At 30.9% G+C, this 26,746-nt stretch overlaps 1 protein-coding gene across 4 annotated transcripts; it reads right to left on the minus strand.

The window, feature by feature from the left end:
- Window positions 1–2,855: 2,855 nt before the first annotated feature.
- Window positions 2,856–13,597, minus strand: LOC129989398 (zinc finger protein 26-like). 4 transcript variants are annotated; one of them, XM_056097914.1, is made up of 3 exons: window positions 13,493–13,563; window positions 9,982–10,055; window positions 2,856–5,191 (listed from the first exon to the last, which is right to left on the minus strand). In XM_056097914.1, exon 3 carries the CDS (start codon window positions 4,645–4,647, stop codon window positions 3,043–3,045), a length of 1,605 nt encoding a protein of 534 aa, XP_055953889.1. In that variant the 5' UTR covers window positions 4,648–5,191; window positions 9,982–10,055; window positions 13,493–13,563; the 3' UTR covers window positions 2,856–3,042. The 4 variants fall into 4 exon arrangements, with proteins under 4 accessions (XP_055953889.1, XP_055953888.1, XP_055953887.1 ...); XM_056097913.1 differs by having other exon boundaries at window positions 9,951–10,055; XM_056097912.1 differs by lacking the exon at window positions 9,982–10,055 and having other exon boundaries at window positions 13,493–13,597.
- Between the last annotated feature and the right edge of the window lie 13,149 nt (window positions 13,598–26,746).

A 26,746-nucleotide genomic window follows, 5' to 3' on the forward strand; every position in this document is an offset into this window, starting at 1 on the left:
TAAAAAATATATTACTTTTTTCACTTTACGTGTAACTTTTAAGAGATCAAACAATGTATATGTTCGTTACGTTAATGAAATAATTTGTTAATCATATTGAAAAAATGAATGGTTGGTACTTTTTTTGTTTTTATCGGCGTTCATCGTCTACAGCGCTCCATTCCTTTTTCTGTCATAGATCCCATCCCCACACACTTACATGCATTCCTTATTTTATAATTAACAACCAAAATATTCACTAGAAATAATTTATATTTATTGCCGGGTGAGCTAGAATATATATAATAATAACAATAACATATTGCTAATATGTTATTGTTAAATATACATAAATATATTGCTAACATATTTATGTATATTTAATACGTAAAATGTGCACTTGTAAAAATGTGTATTTAATCTGTAAAAATTTTATACGTAGAAATGTGTGCTTAGTGTATAAAAAGTACTGTTTGTCCACGACGAGAACACTTCCAGACAACCGTCTATGCTTACGGCGGGCGTTATAGAAACAGGTTCCGGCAGGGACGATCCATTTTGAATGGGTGGAATCGGACGGAAGTCTAGAGTTTATTCTTTTTCTTGGCGTTAATTTAAAGAGATAAAAAAAAATCTGTTGCTCATTCGTCTTCTAGCTTTAGCCGCAGTTGCACGTGTCTTTATATTCGCTTAGCTTCCATCTTTTATTAATCTTTACTTTGGTTAATATTAACTGTATTTCAATATCTAATAATATTTGTCTCTTAAATTTTAACATCCTTTAAAATGCTATTTCAATTTAAGAAAAGAGACTTTAAAATTGCAGTTAAAATTTCAAATTGAAGGACATTGGGAGTGAAGAATTTTCAACCCCGAATGATAAAATGAATGCAAGAATTTATTAGTGCTACACTGCTAATGACTACCGATATACACTGAAAAGGAAAGCTCATTTATCATCATATTAATTGAATTGAAAGCTCGTGAGAAAAAGTTTTCTTTGAAATAATTAATTTCTTTTTCTAGGAGAGGAACATGAATAAACGGTCATCTTGAATACTACCTTAAAACAAACTTTTACAGATTTTTTTCGTAGAATACTATAAAGCGATGTTGGGCTTATTTATTTGGGTTTTCCTTTAAGTCCGGGACATCATGAACACTTGATGGCACGTGCATGAATGAACATTTGAATTAATTTCAAATTCAGAATATTTTACGAATAAACTTTGCGAATTTAATTATGTTGTAGAAAGCTCGAGCACATTAAAAATAAGTTACAAATCAAAGTTATATTTTTAAAAATCTAAAAACTGATAGTATGGTAATTGTTTATTTTATGTCTCGGGAAATAGCATATGCATCAGAAAAATAAATAAATATAAATTTGGAAAGGTTTCAAGCATATTTAACAATGAACATTTTACTTTATAACAGAATAAAAACATTCTTTTATAAATATAATGAAATAATTATGACATTTACGCTATTGTTTTATGTTAAATTAGACAGATTATATCGCATTTGCTCCGGAAAATTTGATGTAATTATTTACATAAATTTAAAACAAATGAAATGAAGACGATTAATTTTTTTGTTGTATATGATTCTACTTCTTAATTATTTTCTTCTTGTACAATCGTTAGACATACAAATAATTATTCAGTTTTTCTACTTGATTTGCATTGTTCTTTGTAAACATATGATATGAATATCAAATATTTTTAATATTCCGAGTACGGAAATGAGTTTCAGCTTTGTTAATTATTTTTTTGAATTTGTTCTCAAAAGTTAAATGCAATAATACCAAATATCGCCAATTTGGCGCTAAACGTGCCAACGTAAGAAACTGGAATGAGTTTCTACCTCTGCGAAATGAACTCTTCCTACAGTAACCTGTTTCTATAACGTCCGCAATAAACATAGACGGTTGTCTGGAAGTGTTCTCGTGGTGGACACACAGTATTATAATCATTTTTTCATTTGTTTAAAATTTATGTCTTGTGTATTCATTCAAATATTTTTGTTTATTATTTATAAATGCTTTAAGTCCATAAAATGTCATTTTTTAGGAAAGAAATATAGTTTATTAAAAATTATAGAACAATTTTTAAGATTTTAAATAGTTTTGGATTATTGGTTCTAAAAACAGCTAATGCTTTTGCAACAATGTAAATTATAGACCGAGGTTCGGAGTTTTTTGATCTGAACTAAAACACAATATGCAGCAACAAAATAAACAAAAGTTAACATCTAAATGGATCATATACTATTAAATGTGTGTAAATGCATTTTTCAAGGGAATATGCTTTCAATAAGGTATTCTGAGTATCAAATATGAGAAAATATCTTTTTTTTTTAAATATAAAATTGGCATTTATTTTGTTTAATGCTTTCTTAATTTCCTTTTTATGATATGCAATGCCTATTTTGATAAATAAAAATAATTTAACTGTAAGTATAAAAAAGAATATATATATAATGAATTTTCAGGTTCTCAGCATATTATATGTGCAGAAGTATTTTCAGTTTACAATATATTCACAAAATACTGATAAGTAGTTACTAATCTTATATAATTTCTCAGTATATTGGTTCTTCTAAGCTACAAAAAAAAAAAAAAAAAAAAAAAAATCCGCACACGTTGGAATAGTTTAATAAATTTTGTATTAATTAGGGAATACCCAAAGAATAAGCAAATTTAAAAAAAGAAAAAAGAAGCCGCCATCTCTTGACGTCACAAATGCATTGTAAGTTTTTTCCTTTACCTGGTATTGGCTTAAACATAAAAATAGTGTGTTACAGTAAAAATAAGCTGACACACTCTTACAGAAAAAGAACTACAAAAATATCGATTTTCTTCAATTTCTATTTTTGCTCTGACATTTCACAAATGTCTGTTTAAAACATAAACAAGAAAATTTCTTACTAAAAATGTTTTATTTGAACAGTTTATCTTTCATGAGAGCTCGCAAATGACTCTTTAATCGGCAGACATAAAAAAAATCCTTTATTACACAAGTTACAGGAAAATTATTTCATATCAGTCAGCAAATGACGTGCTTATGGTTTATCTTCCGTGTGCGTTCGCGAATGCGCCTTTAAATTCGAATTGGTAACAAATGCTTTACTACAAATCACACATGCAAATGGTTTTTCTTTCGTGTGACGTCGGAGATGTACCTTTAAATGTGAATTCGCAGAAAAAGTTTTGTTGCACAGGTTACATGAAAACGGTTTTTCGTTCGTATGTGTCCGCATATGCACATTCAAATTCGAATTATTAGCAAATGTTTTATGGCATACATTACATGAGTAAGGTTTCACTTTCGAATGCGTCCATAGATGCGATTTTAATTGCGAGTTGTTAATAAATGTCATGTTACAAACATCACATTCGTACGGTTTTTCTTTCGTATGCGTCAGCGAATGCGCCTTTAAATTCGAATTGGTAATAAATGCTTTATTACAAATCACACATGCAAATGGTTTTTCTTTCGTGTGCACCCGGAAATGTACCTTTAAATGTGAATTCTTAGAAAAACCTTTGTTACACAGGTTACATGAAAACGGTTTTTCATTCGTATGTGTACGAATATGAACATTCAAATTTGCAGTGTTAATAAATGCCTTATGGCATACATCAGATGAGTAAGGTTCCTCGTTCGTGTAAGTTCGCAAATGCCTCTTCAATTGCGAATTGGTAATAAATGGTTTACTACAAATCACACATGCAAATGGTTTTTCTTTCGTGTGCACCTGTAAATGTGTTCTTAAATGACACTTGTCAGAAAATGTTTTATTACAAAACTTACAAGCAAACAGCTTGTCTTTCGTATGTGTCAAAATATGCCTATTCAAATTATTAGCTAATGTCTTATGGCATATATCACATGAGTATGGTTTCTCTTCCGTATGCGTTCGTAAATGAATCTTTAAATTCCAATTCTGAGAAAATTCTTTGTGACACACATCACATGTGTATAATTTCTCATTCGTATGTGTTCGTAAATGAGTCTTTAAATTCGAACTCTGAGAAAATCCTTTATGACACACAACGCATAAGTACGGTTTCTCTTTGGTATGTGTCCTTAAATGTGCCTTTAAATGCGCATTTAAAGAAAATTTTTTATAACACACATCACAGGAGTACGGTTTCTCTTTGGTATGCGTCCTTAAATGTGCCTTTAAATGCGCATTTAAAGAAAAATTTTTATAACACACATCACATGAGTATGGCTTCTCTTTCGTATGTGTCCGAATATGTCGAATTAAAGACGATTTGCCAGAAAATGTTTTATAACACACGTCACATAAGTACGGTTTCTCTCCCGTATGTATTCGTAAATGAGCCTTTAAACTCGAACTGTAAGTAAATTCTTTATGACACACATCACATGAGTACGGGTTTTCTTTTGTATGTGTCCGAATATGCCTATTTAAAGAAGATTTAATAGAAAATGCTTTATGACAGACATTACATGTGTATGGTTTCTCTTTCGTATGCGTCCGTATATGGATTATTAAGTCACACCATTTAGAAAACATTTTACCACAAACATCGCATGAATATGATTTCTTTTGTAAAGGAGCACGTAAGTCCTCTTTTGAAATTTCCACCTGAGAAACAGCTTGACTGCATAGATCAGAAGGACGTGGCTTTTCCATCGCATAAGCAATAAGAAAGTGACAAAGAATTTGCTTTCAAAAAACTAGTTGATAAACCAAAAGCAACCAACTTTCCTTCAGATTCAATTTGTAAACAAAATTTTACATAACATGAACTAACACATGAATGCAAATAGTATATAAAAAAGGTTTCTTTCGTGTTTGAATGGAAAAATAAGGTTTAAGTTTCATTGCTGAGAGTATACTCTACAAGTTGACTTATAGGAACAAAATTTGTCTGTTGCAAACACAAATAAAAATATTCACTAATATATCAAGAGAAAAAAAAAATCGAGGGAAAGAAATCGCAAATCTCAAATTTTGGGCACATCTAGAGTGGAACTGTTTTCATTTTCCCCTTCTATCTTCCATGGTTCTGGATTCCAAATTACATAAGTCATATTCTGCAGCTTAGATTTGTGAATCACACTCTTATCGTTGCCTCATTCATGAGGAAAGATGCGATGACTTCGTAGCCGCTCTCCTTGTCACAGAAACACTTCGGAATCGATTCATTCACTTAGTTTTTTCACACTTTCGGAATCTAAATAATATAAAACAACACATTTTCACATTCAGAACAACTAAATATAGTTAAACATAACCATAGTTTCAAAAGGATTGATAGAGCTTAAAAGTAAAGAAATTAATAGTTACAGAATGATAAGAACAAATATATTGTGGTTTGAAAAAAAAAAATAAACACCCAATATTGAAAATTTTCACTGTCACACTAAATAAAAAGGTGAAATGATATAAAACCTCAGAAGTCATTTTTATAAATTACTATCGGTTTTACCATCGGCACCATCTGCTTTATCGGTTTTATATGCGTGAAAACAAAAATAGTAAGAAATTAGTACGGTTATCAGTAATACAGTTAAGAGTTCTTACTTTCAATTTTCTAATAAATGTTTTTTTTTTTACCAATTGTTTGAATTTTTCTCTCCAGAAATGTAATGTCCAAACGGAAAAAAGGGTGGAGTTTTTGCGTTAGTACTAGCAAGTTAAAAATATAAAGCTCTGAAAGCGTACCAAGTGCTTGTGCGAAACCAAAACAAATGGAAGATTAGGAGCGTTGAAAAGTCAAAAAACATATTCCCTGATGTTGCAGAATTTTAAAGAACGTCGAAGCTCTGTCCTTTATCATTATCGGAAAGGGTTCCATGTACTACGTCTGAAATTAGCAATTGGGCTGAATAATTTTTGGAAATGTCCCAGAAGGCCTTTAGCTTTAATTCTTTCTAAGTTGGTGTTGAACAGGGGAAAAAAAAAAAAAAAATGGAAATGGAATGGGAAAAAGGGCGGAGTTTTTCTATGTAGATTGTCAATGATTTGAATAAAAAGTGATCTTCAGGCGTTAATTGAGATTTTGTGTGTTTTGTCTGGATTGTCCGAAACTGATAAAATGAATCTTCAAAAATTTACTTTTACCATCTTCAAAATATTTTGTTTGTTATATTTTTTTTTTTAAAAAAAAGGGGGGGGGCAAAAATCGAATTAGATATTGGAAATTGAAAGCGGCGCCACCTATTGAACTTTTTTTTTTTCCCGATTTTTGCAGAGAGCATTACTTTTACAACCTACTAGTGAAATTTACTTTCATTTGAAGCCATAAAACCGGCTCTAGAGCCTTCTGAGTAGGCCAACTTTAATTGCAACAACATGTATAACGAAACTGAACACAAGTGTAACCTGTATATAAAACCGACAAAGCTCTACCGTCAAATAAAATATTATTCAATGAGCTTGATGTTTTATTGATTTACTGCGGTTTACTGATGCCTTGGTCTTATTCCTTGAGAAGAAACAAAACTGTTGATCCTATTTAATAATAAAAAAAATAATTAAAATGCAATTGATGTGTAATTTTTAACTTTCATGCAAAACAGAGTAATTATTGTAGAAATAGAAAAACAATTTTAATGCATTTTTTTTTACAAACATGTTGTCAACAGAATTAAACAAATATCTACTAGTAATAAACACGAATGAGTGTGCATTTATTGTGTTTGTATTGGTGCTCTACAGGCCATATAATTTCACATACAGGCAAATGGAAGACGTATACTGGAGGCAGGATGTGCGCATTTCTGAAAGATATTTCTCACATTTTAATCAGAAATTCCGTTAAGATCTAAGCTTAACTTTAGTATTTCCTCCATGATAACTTCCAAAAATATTTTTAGGAAAATAAATTTCACAAGGTTTCAAAATTGAAAGAAAAAAAAAAAAAATTATTCTAATTTAATACTTGTGAAAATTTTTACCGAATTATATATAATTTTTTTGCCATGAAATTGAAACCGTTTTAATTATTTAATCAAAATTTCAATACAATGATTTTGTTACATTGTTGAAAGCTAAAAAAGAAAGAAAGAAAGCTTCTAAGACAAATAAAAAAATAAGAAGTTTCGATTCCGCAAAATTCACAGGTATATGAAAATGCATAGATTCGAAGATATATGAAAATTCACAGATATTCAGACGATAAATGAAACACAGAATTACGTTTCTATGACGCCTATCATGTCAGGAGAGTGATCTCTTCTGCAAAAATGTATGTACAGAATGAGCAGCAATTAAGGTGTGTTTCAATCTTTTAGGGACACCAGTAAAAATGATAATAAAAGCGTAAATAATAAATATTTGACATTTATTTCTGAAACAAATTAGATAAATAACAAAAATAAATATTTTAAGATAATTCAGATTAAACAAATAAAGATTAAACAAATAAATTTCAACTTTGAAATAATTAAACAAAAGAGTAGTACAAATTTTGTGTTTCAAATTTTTAGGGACAGTGGAAGTAAAAGCTTCAAAACTTCAAATTAAACTTTTTTACCGTTCAATATTAGCAACATTTTTTCTGATGACATCACATATTCTGTTTGGCATGGAATATATTAGGTTCTGAAGAAGTGTTGGATCCAGAGAATACCAAGCATCCATTATTGCTTGTTGAAGTTGCATTTTCGAATCAAATTGGCGCCCTCTTTCATAAACTGTTCTTGCCAAAAGACCCCATAGATTTTCAATGGGGTTTAGATCGGGGTTTCTAACTGGCCAATCCATAACTTTCAGATTGTTATCTCTAAACCACTTTTTTGTTGATTTTGAGCTGTGGATAGATGCATTATCCTGTTGAAATGTCCAATTTGGCCCACATATTTCAGGTCCTGCATTAAGTAAATGTGTTTGTAACATTTCTTGGCATCGATCAGAATCCATTCTTTCATTCACAAATGCCAGTTCGCATGCACCATTGAAGCTAAAAGCTCCCCAAATCATAACAGATCCACCGGACATTTGCCTTTTGGAGAAAATCTCTGGTTCTTTCCTTAGACCATGCCAGTAATATCTCCAACCGTCTGGCCCATCTAGATTAAACTTCTTCTCGTCGCTGAACATGACTTCTATCCACTCATCTTTGAAATGCACGTATTCCTTTGCCCAGGATAAACGTTGTAATTTGTGTTGGTTGGCAAGTAGTGATTTGCAAGCCTTTTTCGCATATTTCATGTTTTTATTGCTCTTGATTGACCTCCAAACAGTAATGTAAGAACATCCCAGTTTCAATTCTTTTGTTACTTTTCTTACTGATGATTTTCCATTTACACATTTCTGAATAACTGTCCTGCGTGTACGTGAATCGAGCTTTGGCTTAAGTCCTCGCTTTTGAATGGCAGTTGATTTCCCATTTAACTGCTTCACATAATTTTCTTCAGCACGTTTTGAACGTTTTATGAGGGCTGCAATATTTCTCAGAGACTTCTTTTCGTTGTAATAAGCTATTATTTGGCCTTTTTCAAGATCTGATAACCATTTACCTTTAGCCATATTTCTTCGGCAAAAAATTAAGAACTAATACTTTCAATATAAGCTTTTTAAGTTATTAAAACAACTGGTAGTAAATGAAAATGAGCAATAATAAAGATTTAACTTCAATTTATATACCATCTCATCTAATTGTCCCTAAAAATTTGAAACACAAATTTGGCATTTTTTTCTATTTTCTTCTTTTATTAGCATTGATATTTATTTAATTATTTTAGATTTTTTTTATTATATTTAATTTTTCATGTTTTTCAAAGAAGTTTTTACAGATATTAGGTAAAAATTATTCCGATTTTATGTTTTTATATGGTATCCCTAAAAATTTGAAACACACCTTAAAAGACAATGATTCGATGCAATTATAAAAATTACTTAAATGATTCAGCTGAATTCAAATATAATCAGCATTCTCGGGAATACAGCTGGTCGTCTGAGGCGACTAGTGAATAATAAAATTAAATAAAATATTAAATGGTATTTATGATATTTCACAAAAGCTATACTATCCAACAGCCTTAAAAAGATACTTGATATGGCAATGAAAACGTATTAAAACATGAGAAAAAATCATCAAAAACTATAAAAAAAATTGCAACACTTTCAAAATACAGAGTTTAAGGTTAAAAGGCTATGCACGTATATTAGAAGATGGTTTATATATATATATGAATTAAAAGTAAGAGTAAAGATGTCGGAACACAGCAGATAAACATTACCATTAAGAAAAGCATGCGAGTGAAAGCTGTGATGCAATGGCGAGAAAAAAATAACATTTACACCAGATAAAAAAAAAAGAATTGTAAAATTAACATTGAAAAATTTATTATAAAACGAATAATAACTGCACGAACTGTTCCAAGGAAAATGTAAATTTTTTTAAAAGTGGAGCTCAAATCATTCTTGAACGGTGGTGTTTCCAGCAATTATTTAACAGCCTTATTTTTCCAATCCTCAACATATCTCTACTCCTATAAAATTCATATATCTTCCTTCAGTGCAGTCATTCAATAATTAATTCCTATACGAGTTTTTTTTGTTTTAAGTATAATACGATCAATTTATGCTTATTTCAATATGCAAAATAGCTTACCTCAATTCAGATCTCAAATATGATAGTTAATTACCAAATATCTTTTCATTGAGGGAAAAAAATGTACTGGTTGAAATAATACTGTACTGAAATAATAAAATGTACTGTTTTTTTTTTTCAATGTTTTTGGTGATATAATTAAAGTTTTAATATATATATGAAAAAAGTTTTTCCTTCAGGTGCAAGACATTCGTATAAATATCAATGGAAAAACCAAGCTCATTTGATTTAAAGGGATGTTTTAAATATATTTGAATATTGTTTTAATCAGCTAAACTATAGAATGAAAAACTATAATTAGATACAGAGACTATATGTATTTAATCAAAGAAAGAAGAAATAATTTCAACTAAATAACATCATAAACACTCACTGTTTCTAAAAATCACCAAATTTCAAATTACTTTATTTTATTATCAAAGTGCAAAAGTAAATGCTCTGTCCATTTTAAACTCTTCAAGCTGTTCAGCTTTCACTTCTGACATATTAAAACATTTTTAGTATTTCACTAAGAAATTATGGAAATATTAAAAAAAAAAAAAAAAAAAAAAAAAAACATACATAAGAAATTAAATTCATTTTGCTTATTCAATTAAAATCATTTGATTTGTTCATTAATTTGCTTAATTTTCTAAAATAAATATCATATAAAAACAATTCTTAATGGTTTGTGATATAAAACTAAAACATGGAGATTTTTGGTTCACTGAAAAAATTTATAAGAACTTTCACCAATCTTCTTTTCAGCAGTAATCAAATTATTATCAACAAATTATAATGATTATTATCTCTCTGACTACACATTTATTTGAAACAACTTTTATAATTTTTTGAACATGTGAAATCGGAACTTTTATAAGAATTCATTTATTTCTTATTATTCAGAATATATTCTACATAATATTAAGATCACTTAAGCTAATTAAAATTAGAAAAAAAAAAAACATAAATTCAAACAAATACAGAACATTCTGATATGTGAAATGTACCTAAAGGGTTGAGAATTTATTTGAGTGTTTAATCTATATTATGAAGCAAAAGTGAACGTCATGAGATTTGTCAATTAACATTAAAAAACATTGAACAGTTTTTTAGTAACTTTATTCCAACAGGAAAACACAGTTTATTAAGGACATTTCAAAATTGTTGAATTTAGTGGCAAGTTTATTTCTCATGGCCTTAAGTATGTAAAATGTGGATGCTGAAGAAACATTTTGAACTTTAAATTCTATCAACTCAATTTAATACATTCATCATCAAGCATCTATGTACTTGTAGAGGTGGTAAGGGATATTCATAAACTTTAGGCTTATAGATATCATATGAACATCATAAATCCAAATGGAACATCCTAATTAATCATTTTCAATCTAGTTTATTTTATTATATGTGCATATAAAAATAATGAAAAAGGGTATCTATTTACTAAATTTTATTTATTAAATCTTCAAATTACTGATAAATTAACAAAGCAACAATGAGTAAAAACCAAATTTCATATAATTCTTGGATTATATATTTTTTTAATGAATTATATTTACAAGACATAGTTCTTACGTAATTTTTGGATTTTATTTACTTGTGAAGTTAAAGCTATATTAATCAGTCAAAAAAAAAAAAAAAAAATGCACAGTCGAATGTTTAAAATAATAGTAATTGTTAAAATAATAGTAATTTTTGTTTAATATTATAATATACTATAATAAGTAAAGACAGATGTCACACATTTAAATAAAATCAAGAATATACACACAACTAAAGGAAAGAACCAATAAATTACTAAATTCAAATTAAAATAAATCCCACACTTTCAAAAAAATATTGAATAAAGATCACATCACAAGTTTGATCCCAAATTAAGTTTTTCCCCAATTAAATTTTAGTTTCATAAATAAGGACAAATTTATGTGAGCTTATGAAATTAATATTAACTATATCTATAAATAAAAATGACATAATGACAATTTAATAAGGCTATATAAAATTCTAAAAATTTAATCCATCTCTTAAAAATACCATTATTGAAATGAATTTATCAAAATAGATTAATTACTTAAATTAGTATTCATGTATTAAATGCATGCAAGCTTTAATCACCAAAGGTTAGTCACTAATAAGTTCTTTAAATTCTGACTATGTTGATCAAAAACGTGAGTAATACACAAGTATCTATAAGTGAAATTGGTAAAAGTGAATTTTAGTGTGCACCCAGCTGCGCCAACAATGCCAAGTCGCCAATAAAGATGGCGGACAAAATAAACAAATACTTCCGCGGAACAGTTACGGTTACTATTTCCCGCCATCTAATTAGAACTTTTTACTGATAAGTATTTTTTTTTTTCATACTGCCCGGTGCCTTCTACAGATGCCTTCGGCATCTGTAGAAGGCACCGGGCAGAATTTTTTAACTTAAAAAAAAACATCCTACGGCTTCGCTAGCAGCGGGAGCGGGAACCTAGTAGCTTCGCTAGCGCATTGAACATAAAGACTGTGTGGAAAACAGAAACAGTACATAACCAAGAGAAAAGAAAAAACGGAGAAATAAGCAATCGGAACATTCTCCATACAAAATTTCAAACATACTTTTCCCACCTTCATCAACTTGTAAAAGAATATATTCCACTCACCTTCCATCCATTCTGCCGGTTCGATATCAAACCATTCTCAATACAAAATTTCTAACAAGCATCCTTTCCTAATTTCATTAACTCGTAAAATATATATGTATGCATATTTAACTCGCTCCTCATCCATTCTACAGGTTCGAAATAATCCCGACATAACAAATTATGAAGGGAACCAACCGTTATAACACCAAAAGAGTTACGAGAACTGCGAAGAATTCCATTTGCAGCTGTCTTTGAAAGTGAGAATGCAGACGATTTTTTTAAAGCGAATACTGACAATTAAAAATTGCAAAAGAATAAATATTTTCTGTTCGTATTCACATTAAAAAAAGAAAGAAGAAAATAACTTTTAATTATAAGCTTAAATTTCTTTATAATAAAGAACAAAAGTAAAATCTTTAATCGATATTTTTTTAATATTTTTAATTTAACATTTTTCATAATTTAATTGTAGTTTAAGTACAACTCAACCATTGCAAAAAGTAGTAAACAAAACAGCAGTACGGTTGCTATAAGAGGGATCCGATGGGTTGCAATATTGGCGACAATCGGCTGGTGCACACTAATCTTCACTTAGGCCGTGAAATTCTCCAATACACAACAAATTATGTATAAATAAAATATTTAATTGTTTACATTTCTTTAACTTTATAATTTAAGGTACTTATTGACTCGATGCCATTTCACATGGTAAAAGCTCTGTTTATTTTTTGTGTTTAAAATAAATAAAAAATTTCATATATTAGAAGAATCATCTACTAATAGATCTAACTATAGTAACTATAGTATGCAGGTGGATGTATTGTAGAAATATAATATATTTTTCAATTGCCGATCTCAAGAAGATGTCAAAAAATAATAATCTTAATATTTAAATAACCATCAAAGAATTCATTTACAGCTAATTTTCCACAAAGTTACATAGTTCATTGACATAATAAATAATTATGCATTTAATAATCCGTTATTTATATACATATTCGATTCCTTAGTTTAGAACACAAAATGATAGTTGGACATAAAATATAAGAGCTGCTTGCGCATTAAAATTCTGAAGCAATGATGTGAATATACACATCTGATTGAAGAAGTGAATTATATTAGATAAACTAAATATTATGAATTTTTTGAGGAAAAAGCTAATTTAAATTTGCCTAACGCCATTTTTTTGTCAAGCCAGGGGATATTAATATTAAAATTATCAATTTTCGTCAGCATTTAAGCAATATTTAATACATATAACTTTTAAAAACAAAAAGGCGATTTAAAAACGAAATATAAAGCTCACATTATAGCATTCCTTGTTCATCTTCAGAACCAATAAGAAATACAATTAATGGTGTTTATAAACAAACATGCCTTTTTGAATTATGGTATATAGATTAGTGGTTCGCGAACGCACAAGGTGAAATGAACGGTTCTTACAAGTGAACGAAATGAATCATACTTGACAAATGTGTAAGAGAACGACAAGATGTGAAATAAAGTTTCTGAATATTTTGCTCGCTCGCGAATGATCATACTGATGGAGTAATTTTCGTTAAAGAAACACAATGTGGATACAGCTATTTTCATTCACAAACTGTGTGTACTCTGCCACACCAAAAATGGGAATGGCTGTGTGCTATTTTCTATTGTAGATAGCAAACCAATCACAATTGCGCTTTGTCCACAGGATGGATGAGAAGGAATAAGCATTTGGAGGGACTGATGAAAATCCATTTTCCAAATATAGTTGTTAAAAGACATGTTTGCTGTAAATAATGAGAATACATACATTATATATATATATATACCTCAAATTTGGTTTTCAAATCTATTTTTTTATGAAAATTCGACACTTTAGGAATGTTTCAAATAATAGTGTTATAGTAAAATACATAAAGCTAAAATTTTCTTTAATAAATTTTACATGTTCTTCGATTTGTGAAAAAAATATGCCGATTGATTTTTCTAAAGTCACAAGTTTTATTAATGGTATAAATTATTTATCTGGCAATAAAAGCGAAATACATTACTTTTCTCCTAACTGAGAGAATCTTCAAATATGGCGGCGATGGAGGATGACGTACTTTTGGATGCTCTTGGAAAACATTGCAAGATTGTTGAATCAGCGCTACTATCGAAATGCGATATGAACCAACAGGTGCGTGAAGAGGCCAGACAAGCTTTGGGTGAGTTAAAATCTTCTATATATAAGAATTTTGGAAGAATAAAGGCAGTTAATTTTTTGGAGGCTTGTAAACAAAGTTTGAGGGAAAGCCATTACAAATCCAACGTATGCTAGTGTTGTGGCGCCATCTGATGTTACAAAAGATAAAGAAAAGTCTTCATTTTCTTCAAATTACTGTCTAATTGTAGACTCAGAAAATTGCTCTTCTGATGATGTTAGGAAATTATTAAATTAAAAATAAATCCATCAGAGTCTAAACTAGGTGTATGTAACTTAAAAAATATTAGAGGAAATAAACTATTAGTTAGATGTTTTTCTGAAAATGATCGGAATCGATTTTTAACCGAATTTAAGGAAAAATCTTCGGAATACTTTTCTGCCTAAAAGGAGGAATCCAGCCATCCTGGTTAAAAATGTGCCTAATTACTAATGAAGATCTCCTAAAAGTGATTTCTGAACAAAATCTTGAAATTGCTGTATCTGATGAAAATTTAAGCCAGTGCAGAGTTTGCTTTACTTTATAAAACTTCCAATGTACGAGGCATGTTGTGATTGAAACGCTCACTATGGTTCACAGTTGTATTTATTCAACGACAAACAAGACTAAAAATAAATTGGAGTGTATGTGATGTTGACGATTTTCTTATCATCAATAGATGTTTTAAGTGTCTTGGATACAACCATCGGGCTGACGAATGTAATAAACCAACGGCCTGTTTTATCTGCTTTGGAGAACACAAAGGCAAAAATTGTTCGAATAGAGATGCAATGGCTTGAATAAACTGCATCCGTTTCAATCACAAAACAAATAATATACATAAAAAAGTCAATGTTAATCATAAACCATTTTCTGAGTGCTGTCCTTGCCATATTTTTATGAAGAAGAATACTCAATCTAGAATTAACTACGGTTAGGTCAGAAAAACAAGTTCTAAAGTGTGTGCAGTTAAACCTTCATAAATCCAAATCTGAGACACAGCAAGTTCTTTAAATATGGAAACAGATAATATTGACTGTGCGCTGGTTCAGGAACCTCATAGTTATAGGAGTTCTCTTCTGGGTTATCCCAGTACTTATAGAGTTTTTTATGATTCTAATTCAGACATTATTAAGGTAGCCATTATTGTTCGTTCACGTGATCTTTCAACTTTATAAAAATACTGATTACAATATGATCACTTTAGAAGTTGCCGCAGGCACAACTGTGTTTTCTCTTTTCTCATATTATTTTGAACCTTCAAAAAACATTGACTCGTATCTTCATAAAATTAACTAAATTTTTTGTTACAGGAATCTCAATCGACTGGTTTGGAGTATGGACACCAATAGCAAATCCGAATTATGGTTTAGTCCCTATTCAGATGCATGGGGAGAAAAGCTGTGTGAATTTATTTCTGCCAACAATTTATTTATTATTAACGAAGACTGTGGACCTACTTTTCGTGCACCTCAGGATACAAGCTATATTGATGTTACAAATGTTGGTTCGGATCTACTCCAGGACATTTCGAGTTGGTATCTTTCTGAGAATGAACCCCTTTCTGATCATGCGATGATAGAATTAGAGTTTTGTCTTTCTACTGTCCTGCAAGATACATCAATAGTTCCTTTTATAATATTCAATACAAAGGAAGCAAACTGATGCCGTTTTCGGGAATCTTCTCGTGTAACTCGTTCTGTGTTCTTCTCGTATAACTCGTATATTCGATACTCTTAACAGTTGTACTGATTGTTTTTACCTAAATACAGTTGTTGAGGAACTTGGTTCTTTTCTTTATAAGGCATGCTTGTACTCAATACCTATTAAAAACCCTAGCAAGCATAGTGTCCTTTGGTGGTCAATCGAGATTGGCTATGCGAGAAAGAGGCTTAATGCCTTTAGGCGTAGATTTCAGCGTTGTAGGAATCCAACTGTTAGAGAGTTATACAAAGATAAATATTTTGAATACAGGAAAGATTATAATCAAATGCTTACTGATGCTAAATCTGATTCTTGGAAGAAATTTCTTTTGACCATTGATGTTCAAAATGTGTGGAAAAAGGTTTATGCATATGGTGTTAATAGATATTTCATGAAAAAAAAATTGAAATAACTGGTATTAATCTACCCACGGAAGAAACAACCACCTCTTTAGATGAGATAATAAATGCTGTGCTTCAGAAATCCTTCCCTTCTGATTCACAGGAAAATGACAATTACTTACAGAAAGTGTATCGTCAGACCGCGCGTACTGCTTACCCTTCCCTTATTGACCCTTCCTTTTCCCGTGATGAAGTTTTAGTTAATACAGTTGTTTCTATGCTGAAGCCAAATAAATCACCTGCTCCGGATTCTATTTCAAATGAGATTATTAAATAGTTTCACTTAGCATTCCCTTCTTTTCTTCATACACTTTTTAATCTTTGCCTAGATGCAGGTATTTTCCACGTGTTTGGACACATGCCCAGGTGATTCTCACCCCCAAAATTAATGAATTTAGAATTCCTCATTTGGATAACCTTAGATGCATAAGCTTACTTCCGGCTGTTGGTAAATGCTTGGAGAAACTTTTTGTTAACAGGATTTGCTGGTATCTGGAGATTTTCATTCTAGTGATCAGTATGGTTTTACCCCTCAAAAAAGTACTGAAGACGCTCTTTCACGTTTGAATGAGATTGCTCAAAGAGGTACAAAGAAACACTTATACTCAATCTTGGTTTCTCTTGATATGAAAGATGCTTTTTACAATGCATGGTGGCCTTGCATTCTGAATCTCCTTAAAAAAGTGGAAATTCCGATTAAAATTGTTTCACTTGTTGCTGACTTTTTAAATGATAGAATGGCAAAAATGCAACTGAGTTCGACTTCTGCAATCCGTCATCTTTAAAAGGGTTTCCCTCAGTGATCATTTTCTGGACCTATTTTTTTGGAATATCATTACAGGGGTGTTTGTGGGACCCCAAAAAATCCCCTGAAACTTTTACGGACTTACTACCGGCATTTTGGAGTTTCGAGAAGGGGGGGGGGAGAAATGAAAAATTACAATTATGAAGTATTGAATGACCTAATTATAAAAGTTCAATGAATTACTTTTTTTGCAAAATTAATAACCATAAATTTTCAAACATATAAACTACTACATTTTATGCAAATATTTTAAATTACCTGAATTAATTCTTTTAAAAAAATTCTCATTTCTGCTGCTTTTTTTTTTTTTTTTTTTGATGTTTGTGGGCTTGTCTTTCTTTTGTGGTGAACTTCATAATTGCAGGAAGGTTGACTTTTATTTTTCTCATTTACAGTTGAAGAAATTTCCTCGAGAACTGCACATGCAGAGGTAGAAGCAGTTTGCTTTTCTGCTAATGTAGAAGGTTTTTCAGAGACTTTTATAGGTGACTCATCCGAAATACATGTTTTTAAGTCCTCTTGATATGTTTTCCAACTTCTGTTCATATTCAGTAAGAGATCTTTGTGAATTGGATCAGTCATTGGATTTTTTGAGCCATATTTTTCACATGAGGTTTCTTTAGAAGCCCTTAAATCATATTTAATAGTCTGCACTGCATCTAGGGAATCAATCTTAAGAGAGGTTCTATAGTCAGTGACAAGTGTATCCATTAAGTTGAATGCACTTTCCACTAATGGGCCATGGAAGCAGCTAAGGCAGGCTTGACCAATTTAGCCAATGTAGGATACTTATAATCATTTGTGAAATCATCTTTTAAATTAAAAACTTTAGACCAATATTTATCAATTGTACACTTGACTTGATTTCCACTTTCATCAGATGTGTAGAGCATTTCTTTGGTGATATCAATATCACTCTGGTATAACCTTATTTCAGCTTCTACTTTTGACTTTTCATTATCACTAAAAATATGGGACATAAAAGATGATAATTTTTCAAAAGCTAATATTGTACTGGTTTTACCTCTTAGCTCTGGATCTAATGCTGTAAAACTAATTAGATATGAATTTTTAAGGGGTAATTTCTGTTTCATATGCTGCAATTTCTAAACGAAATTCTCTTGCGTACATAAATAAAAAAATATTTCAATAAGCGAAACGAAAAATTTACATGTGCATCAATAAATGAAACGAAAATTTTACACAGCGGAGAAAAAAAAGTTGCGAAGCGATCAATGACAAATAGCTAATACGGCGAAAAATCCCCCTTCTCTACTTATTGGCGCCACGCCAGTAGAGATAAGACCTTTGAACCCAGAGTCACGTTATCGCACATCTGGTCGAACGAAGTCTCCCCCTTTTTTTTCTGCCGCGCCTACTTGCCGAAAAGAATCCAGAAGAGAATGTCCGAGAACCGGAGGAATGAGTCATAACTCGCAATAAGGAAAGAACAAAAAAGAAGTTTTTTCCCCCTTTACACGCATTATCACTGCCTTTGGAGAAAGAAAGGAAAAGTTTTCACCACACACACTGACCTTGCGTTTTCTGCTTTAAAAGCAAACAAAATTACCCAGATCAAAATAAATAATTCATTATTATTCCTACTTCCTTTTGAACGACGATCCCCGGAAATTCCGGGGATCGAAGTTCAAAATCCCCGGAATTCCGGGGTTTCCCCGGAGCACAAACACCCCTGTCATTATCAATGATCTATCTAAACTTAAAAATATGGCCTGCTGTGACATCATAGCTTTTGCTGATGACATCCTAGTTTGTTTCCAAGGTAGGGATCTTCCTACGCGCGCAGGAAATTTTGAACCTAGCTTCCGAATGGTTAAAAGGTTTTAAATTGGACTCGACAGAGCCCCCTTGACTATGGTAAAACAAATGAAATATCTTAGGGTTCTTCTTGATAGTAAATTTTCTTGGAAGCAATACTTAACTTACGTATCAGAGAAATGTGATAAATTACAGCGTGGTTTAAATCGGATCGCATGCAACACATTTGGTATAAATTCCAACGTACATTCGCTCATTTATAAACAGGGAATCGAACCTTTCATTATGTATAGTTCTAGAGTTTGGGGTGCTGCGCTTCAAAGGAAGAAGAATTCTAAATATCTGTGACGCATACAAAGAAGGATAGTTTTGAGGGTCATATGCGGATATCGTACTATAAGTTATGAGTCAGTTTATGCAATTTCTGGCTTCCCTCCAATTGATATTGTTATTCTTCATAATATTGTCTATAAAGAAAATCTTTCTGCTTCTCCCTTTTCTAATTATGATTATATTCTGTCTCCATCTTTTCTTCCTCATCCCTCAGAGAGAACCGCTACCTTTATTATTCAACTTAGTGACAAAACCAAGGATGTTTTCCCTGTTATTTGCTATATTGATGGCAGAGTTGGTTTCGCATTTGTTGTTTTCAGAAATGGTATTGAATCCGAGCACTTTCAATTCGGAATTTGTGATGAATGCACAGTTTTTGTAGCTGAACTCTTATGTTTAAACTTCGCCATCAAATGGATCGCTGAACAAAATACTGTAATCTCAGACTATCTTATATGTACCGATTCTCTTTCATCCTTGGATTCTCTGAAGTGTATTTCTTCGTCTAACAACATAATCGCCGAAATCCAAACGCAAACTCAAAACCTGAAAGATAAAAATATCTCAATAGTTTTTGCATATATGGAAATGTGTGGGCCGATTGGCTTGCAAAGGCTGCCACTAAGCGCAAAATTGACTTGACGTTAATATTCCTAAATTCTTTTACAAGAAGATTAAGAAAGAAAAAATGGTGGAGTCTTGGAATCAAGAATATCTCCTTTCAAATAAAGGGAGCTTAAAGAAATTTTTTCCATCCATTAATAAGAGACTGCCATGCCATCATTTTTATACTATTACAAAATAACGTAATTTCTCACTGGGCATGGTAACTTTAAAAGTTATATGTACAAATTTAATTTGTTTCCTTCATCTTCCTGCGATTGTAATATTGGTGTCAAGGAAAATGTTGAACATGTGCTCCTTCTATGTTTCAAGTTTGTCAAAGAAAGACAGATCCTGAAACTGGCTCTCCAGGACATTCATATAAATTGGCCTCCAGAATTTCATCAACTTATTTCCACCAGAAGTGCTTTTGAAAATTTCTGTAAATTTATTGTTGACATCTGTAATCCTTCATGACTGTTAAACTTTCTTTTTTTTTCTTTATGTAATGTGTTGCATACTTACTTCTGTAAGCCCCGTGTGATACTTTGTAGTGCACGGAGTTTTTATAAATGTTTCAATAAAATAAAAATTAAAAAAAAACGAGAGAAAGAATGTGTGAATTAGAATGTGTTTTTCCGTAATTTCAAAAATTTATTATGACGATTGCCAATAATTAAAAAGATGTAGGAATTTATTCTTAGAGGATATATAAACATTATATAGGGAGAATTGAAATATATATATATATATTTCTGTTCCATCAATTAGCTATACTGAAAAAAATGATTTCAAAAGCATATTTATCTAAATATGTATTTAAATTTTGTTAATAAGAAATTGTTTTGTACTTTTTTTGATCTAGGACCTCCAAAAAAGACATTTATATTAAGAGGGAAACGTTCTGCTTTCTATAAAAAGCACTAATATATATATAAATGAACAAATATAATAGGGGGTTAGAATTTCTTTCAAGTAATTAGCTTTTTGATATGATATCTATTTTATACTTGTAAATATTCATATTACAGACTTAGAGGCAGATGTTTAATATTTTCATTTTTTCTACACTGAAAAAGAAAAGAGCAGATGGCCAAATATTGTTTTAATTTAATTTTCATAAAGAACATATAATTTTCTAATATCTCAGTGGAAAAGTCAAATCTCCGTTAGCAATTATTATATGTTTAATTTTTTTAATTTGTATGCTGGTAGTTTCTATAGGGAAGGATAATGCTTTGTTGAGAAAAAGGAGCTAGATTTCATTTTTCTTTTTTCAAAAGAAACTGAAAAGAAAGAGAAAAATGGTATAATTATTATCTTTCCATATCCCAAATCCCAGAGGCGGCAGTAGAGGTTTGCCGACGGGTGGCAAGCACACTTTCTCTAATTTGGCTTCAAAATAACTCATAACCAATTTTTACATTTAATTAAAGGAAATTAAATATTATTTAGCTTTTTTTTATTCGGATACTAACCCCTTCTTTGATTAAAAAGTTACAAAGTAGTATATAAAAAAAGGTTCACAGTTTCTTTTACTATCAAAATATTGTTAATATTTGAGTTTATGTTAATCTAATGTTAAATAAACTTAATTCACAGAACAGAAATTTTATTGTTAAATAAACTTAATTCATAGAACACATATTTTAATGTTAAATAAACTTAATTCATAGATATAGAATTTATTTATTCCTGGAGAGGTTCAACAATAATGACGGACTTTTTTTAGAATTTTAAAAAGATTTTATTGTTTCTCCACTTTCGGCAGTTCCTTTGAGCTTTTCCTTTCGGCGTTGCTGCTGCATCGATAATTTTATAGGAATGATTGTTTTTCATATATACCGCTTGAGGGCGTTACAAGTGAGAGGCAGGGCAATATGCTTACGTAACATACTCCCGCCTTGAAATTGCACAATTTCAATATACGGATACAACATGAATTTCACAAATCACAATAAATTGGACATAATTATTACAAAAAATAAATATAAATATAAAAACAAAAAATATATATACTGAAAAATTCTTATATATACAAATTTACACAAATGAGTTAAAGTCTCTATATATTATTTATAATCATATACACAAATAAATCCAATTAATTTTTTGGATTTACATGTATTATATATATATATATATATATATATATATATATATATATATATATATATATATTTGACTAATACCTCTTTTAATAACACCATTTAAAACTCTTATTACATACAACAACTCTTACCAAGCCATCTGAACTTTTTTATTAATTCTTGAATTCTACCCAGTCTCTATTTACATGGAGGCAAATCAGGATCTTTGATTACAACCATATCATTGAGATTTATTTACTTTATTTTTTGCAAACTGCCATTTGTTTCCAAGATGTAAATTATTCAACTGAACACGTTTTCAATTTTTCCAAACTTGTTGTACTAATTTAGTTAATTTTTGCCATTTTGACAAATAATTATCTGATTTTTCAATTAATTTTGGTTTAGTTGTTGTTGTTGCTTATAACGGCACTTGCCATGAACAGGCTCTCTAACGAAGTCAGCGACTTTAAGCCAAGGGAGCGCCTCTTGTTTTAGTAGCGCCAACTAGGGCCAAGAGTACGTCTTAGCTAGCACGCATCACATTCGCTTGCACAACCCCTTTTTACAGGGGGGCACATTCACACATCTTACAGATAGAACATATGAAGAACAACCATGCTAGGGATGAAGAATATTTTCAGAGCGGTTATTACGTAACCAATATCAAAAAGTCACAAATACAAGTGATGAATACTTTTCAAAGAGGGGTGTAATTGAAATCCTTGATACGATCTTACTAATGATATTTCGATTACAGGTTTTAGATCACGATAGAAAGTAACAATCGATACGATATCACTGAAATTTGCCGGAGCGGTGACTTTACTGGAAAGTAAGAATCGATACGATCTGTCCAATGGAAGCTCTCTAAAGAAATCTGTGATTGGATTGAAAAGTGAACGGACCGGTTATTGGAATTATCGTATCGTATCATTGAATTGCATATCACTGAAATTTATCGGAGCGGTGATTCACCGGAAAGTGCGAGGCTTCACTGGAAAGTACGAAGTCACCACTCCACTGTACGGGAGTGACCGATATTCGTATTTGATGATGCGCTATTCCATACGGATCATTTTTAATTGCTCGTGACATGATTGACTTTGATTACATGTACTCTGTTTACTGCTGGCGCCATCTATTGGTAGAATATAGGACTAAAGTAGACATTTTAAAGAAATGACATATATTTTTAACTCATCTTTTCCAGAAAATGGTTCACTCTAATAAATAAATAGTTTTGAGAAAAAAAATAAAATTTAAGAAGTAAGCTGAAACAGATAAATTAATTCAATCACACGTTAATTAAATTAGTAAATTAAGTATTAATTACAATTAATAAATTTTATATTTAATATTAAGTAATAATTTTTAATTAAAAATATGATTGAAATAACAGATATTTGGAACGCATATTTAAAAATAACAATAGCAATATTATTTGTTATTCAAAAAATCGTGGATTATGCATCTCTAAACCATGCCCTAACCGGGACTCGAACCCAGGACGCCCAGATCATGAAGAAGGCGCGCTACCCTTATGCCAGGACGCCGGCAATTTTGGTTTAGTAATTGAAGTTATTGGACAGCCAATTAAGAAATGCCCCGGAGTCAAAGCTGTATAATCGTTAGGATCCGTAGATAAATTTACAATAGGTCTACTATTTAGAATACCTTAGATTTCTGCAGTTAATGTTAAAAATTCTTCAAATGTATCTTCATACATAAATGGTACTAAATTTTTAATCTTACTTTGTTTAATATCAATACCTTTTGACAAATCTTTAATTTCCTCTGAAAATTCAGAAGATTTCACCTTTCTTACCATGAAGTTGGATGCTGCTTGAATTTCCTTTATTGTTAACTTACCTTTTTTACGTTCAGAAGACCACTTTAAATTATAATTAAATCTGAAAAGATAACTTACAATTCGACAAATTTTAGTATAGCTGTTACTCAATTTTAGAATATCACAAATAAAATCATTAGAAATATTAGATAGTAAAACCAATTCACAAGGAGTTTTAACTTCTTTCAGAAAGTCATTATTTGTATTAAAATCTACAGCATCTCTTTTATGGGGAATTTCTGACTGTAGAATAGGGATGACGAATATTTTCAGAGCGGTTATTACGTAACCAATATCAAAAAGTCACAAATACAAGTGATCAATACTTTTCAAAGAGGGGTGTGATTCAAATCCTTTATACGATCTTACTGATGATATTTCGATTACAAGTTTTGGATCACGATAGAAACTAACAATCGATACGATATCACTGAAATTTGCCGGAGCGGTGACTTTACTGGAAAGTAAGAATCGATACGATCTGTCCAATGGAAGCTCTCTAAAGAAATCTGTGATTGGATTGAAAAGTGAACGGACCGGTTATTGGAATTATCGTATCGTATCATTGAATTGCATATCACTGAAATTTATCGGAGCGGTGATTCACCGGAAAGTGCGAGGCTTCACTGGAAAGTGCGAAGTCACCACTCCACTGTACGGGAGTGACCGATATTCGTATTTGATGATGCGCTATTCCATACGGATCATTTTTAATTGCTCGTGACATGATTGGCTTTGATTACATGTACTCTGTTTACTGCTGGCGCCATCTATTGGTAGAATATAGGACTAAAGTAGACATTTTAAAGAAATGACATATATTTTTAACTCATCTTTTCCAGAAAATGGTTCACTCTAATAAATAAATAGTTTTGAGAAAAAAAAATAAATTTAAGAAGTAAGCTGAAACAGATAAATTAATTCAATCACACGTTAATTAAATTAGTAAATTAAGTATTAATTACAATTAATAAATTTTATATTTAATATTAAGTAATAATTTTTAATTAATAATATGATTGAAATAACACATATTTGGAACGCATATTTAAAAATAACAATAGCAATATTATTTGTTATTCAAAAAATCGTGGATTATGCATCTCTACTGTAGAAATGGCGGTCCACTGAACCAAATTTGACTGTTTATCAAATTGGTTGCTGAAGTTCCCTTGGAGATTAAGTCTGCTGGATTGTCTATAAATTTAATATGTCTCCTGTCATAATTGGACCACAAACTGTTAATTTTTTCTAACACGATTAGAAACAAATATCTTCATTTTTTCTGGGGAGAGTTTTTATCCAAGTTAAGGTAATTGTGGAATCTGACCACATATAGATGTGATTTAATGTCACTGGTAAAATCGAAATCACTTTTGATGTAAGTCGCGCCAAAATTAATGCTGCTGACAGATCCAGACGAGGTGTTGTTGATTCCATGATTGGACTCACTCGCGATGTGCTGCACAAAAGACTTGTTTTCACTTCACGGGATTTATTTTTTGAACACACATAGATGACTGCACTATAGGTCTTATTTGAGGCATCACAGAAGCAATGTAGGTCAATTGTGGTGGGATTCTCGATGATAACACATCTTTGAATTTTTAACTGGTTCACTGACGGTAAGCCTTTTAAGAATTTTAAACAGTCATTCAAATCGTTTGGTGGAATCATGCCATTCCAATTTAGCTTTTGTTGCCAAAGTCTCTGAAGAAACATCTTAGCACTAGTTATAATTGGGCTGATAAGAAACAAAGGATCAAACAGTCTTGCTATGACTGAAAGAACTTTCCACTTTGAGTAACTGTTATTTAAATTGACAGTCACTACAAACTTGAAAATGTCTCAAGTGGGACGCCACTGTATTCTGAGCGTTTCAACTGTTGGTCTGGAAATTCAAAATTTAAGTTTTGATTATTACCTGATCATCCAGGATGGTTTGAAACCCATTTGTGAAGTTGCATGCCTCCTTTCCTTAAAAGTTCTATTAACTGCTGGTGTAAAGCTTTAACTTCTGGCAAGTTATTTGAACCAGTTAAAATGTTGTCAGCATAAACATCAGTAAGAAGTGTTGCAGATGCTTGGGGAAATTCACTTTTTTTCTTTCTCAGCTAATGCCTTAAGTCAGCGTTTCTCGACCTTTCAGTATTCGTGGCCCAGTTTTCAATCATAATTTTCATCTCGCCCCCCCCCCGCTTACAATAAAAAGTATACAACAATAATATATGTTGAGCATTTTGTATTCTGTTTTGAAATTATTTTTAACTAACTGCCAAAATAAGAGTAAAAGTGAGAAACCACATCTGGCATTTTGCAAAGCGGGTAGTAAACAGATGAAGCGAATGAAAGCGGCAAAAATGTAAATATTATATTTGAAATGAAAGCCAAACAGGAAGATAACGTTAAAAGAATATGAAAGTAGAAAATTCGTTACTGAAAGTTAAGATAGACGGGGTGAGCTAAATTTAGAAACTGGGAATACATTTTTTCGAATAATAAAAGAAATAAAACAGACTCATGACTAAACAAAAGAGAAAAAAATAAGCAATGTTTGTGGAAGAGAATACACACGACCAATGCCGTCTCGAACATGCGCAAATGTTTTCTCATAGGAACAAGGAAAATGTTTGATAACGCAAGTTTCAATTCCAGCCGGTCTCATTCGAGTCGATCGTTCTATCGCTATCGAATATAACGTGAATGTGTATTCTATATATGTTTTCGTGTTAATTGCAATTCATCATATTAAATATTTACGACAGCAGAATTATGCAGACTCATGGATAAATTTTTAAGCTGAAGTAAGCGAGCATTAGATGACA

Source organism: Argiope bruennichi, chromosome 10 (assembly GCF_947563725.1).
Source record: "Argiope bruennichi chromosome 10, qqArgBrue1.1, whole genome shotgun sequence".
NCBI lineage: Eukaryota > Metazoa > Arthropoda > Arachnida > Araneae > Araneidae > Argiope > Argiope bruennichi.

Bases quoted from the DNA above. Each gene is read 5' to 3' on its own strand.
- LOC129989398 (XM_056097912.1), bottom strand. From the start codon at position 4,647: ATGGAAAAGCCACGTCCTTCTGATCTATGCAGTCAAGCTGTTTCTCAG.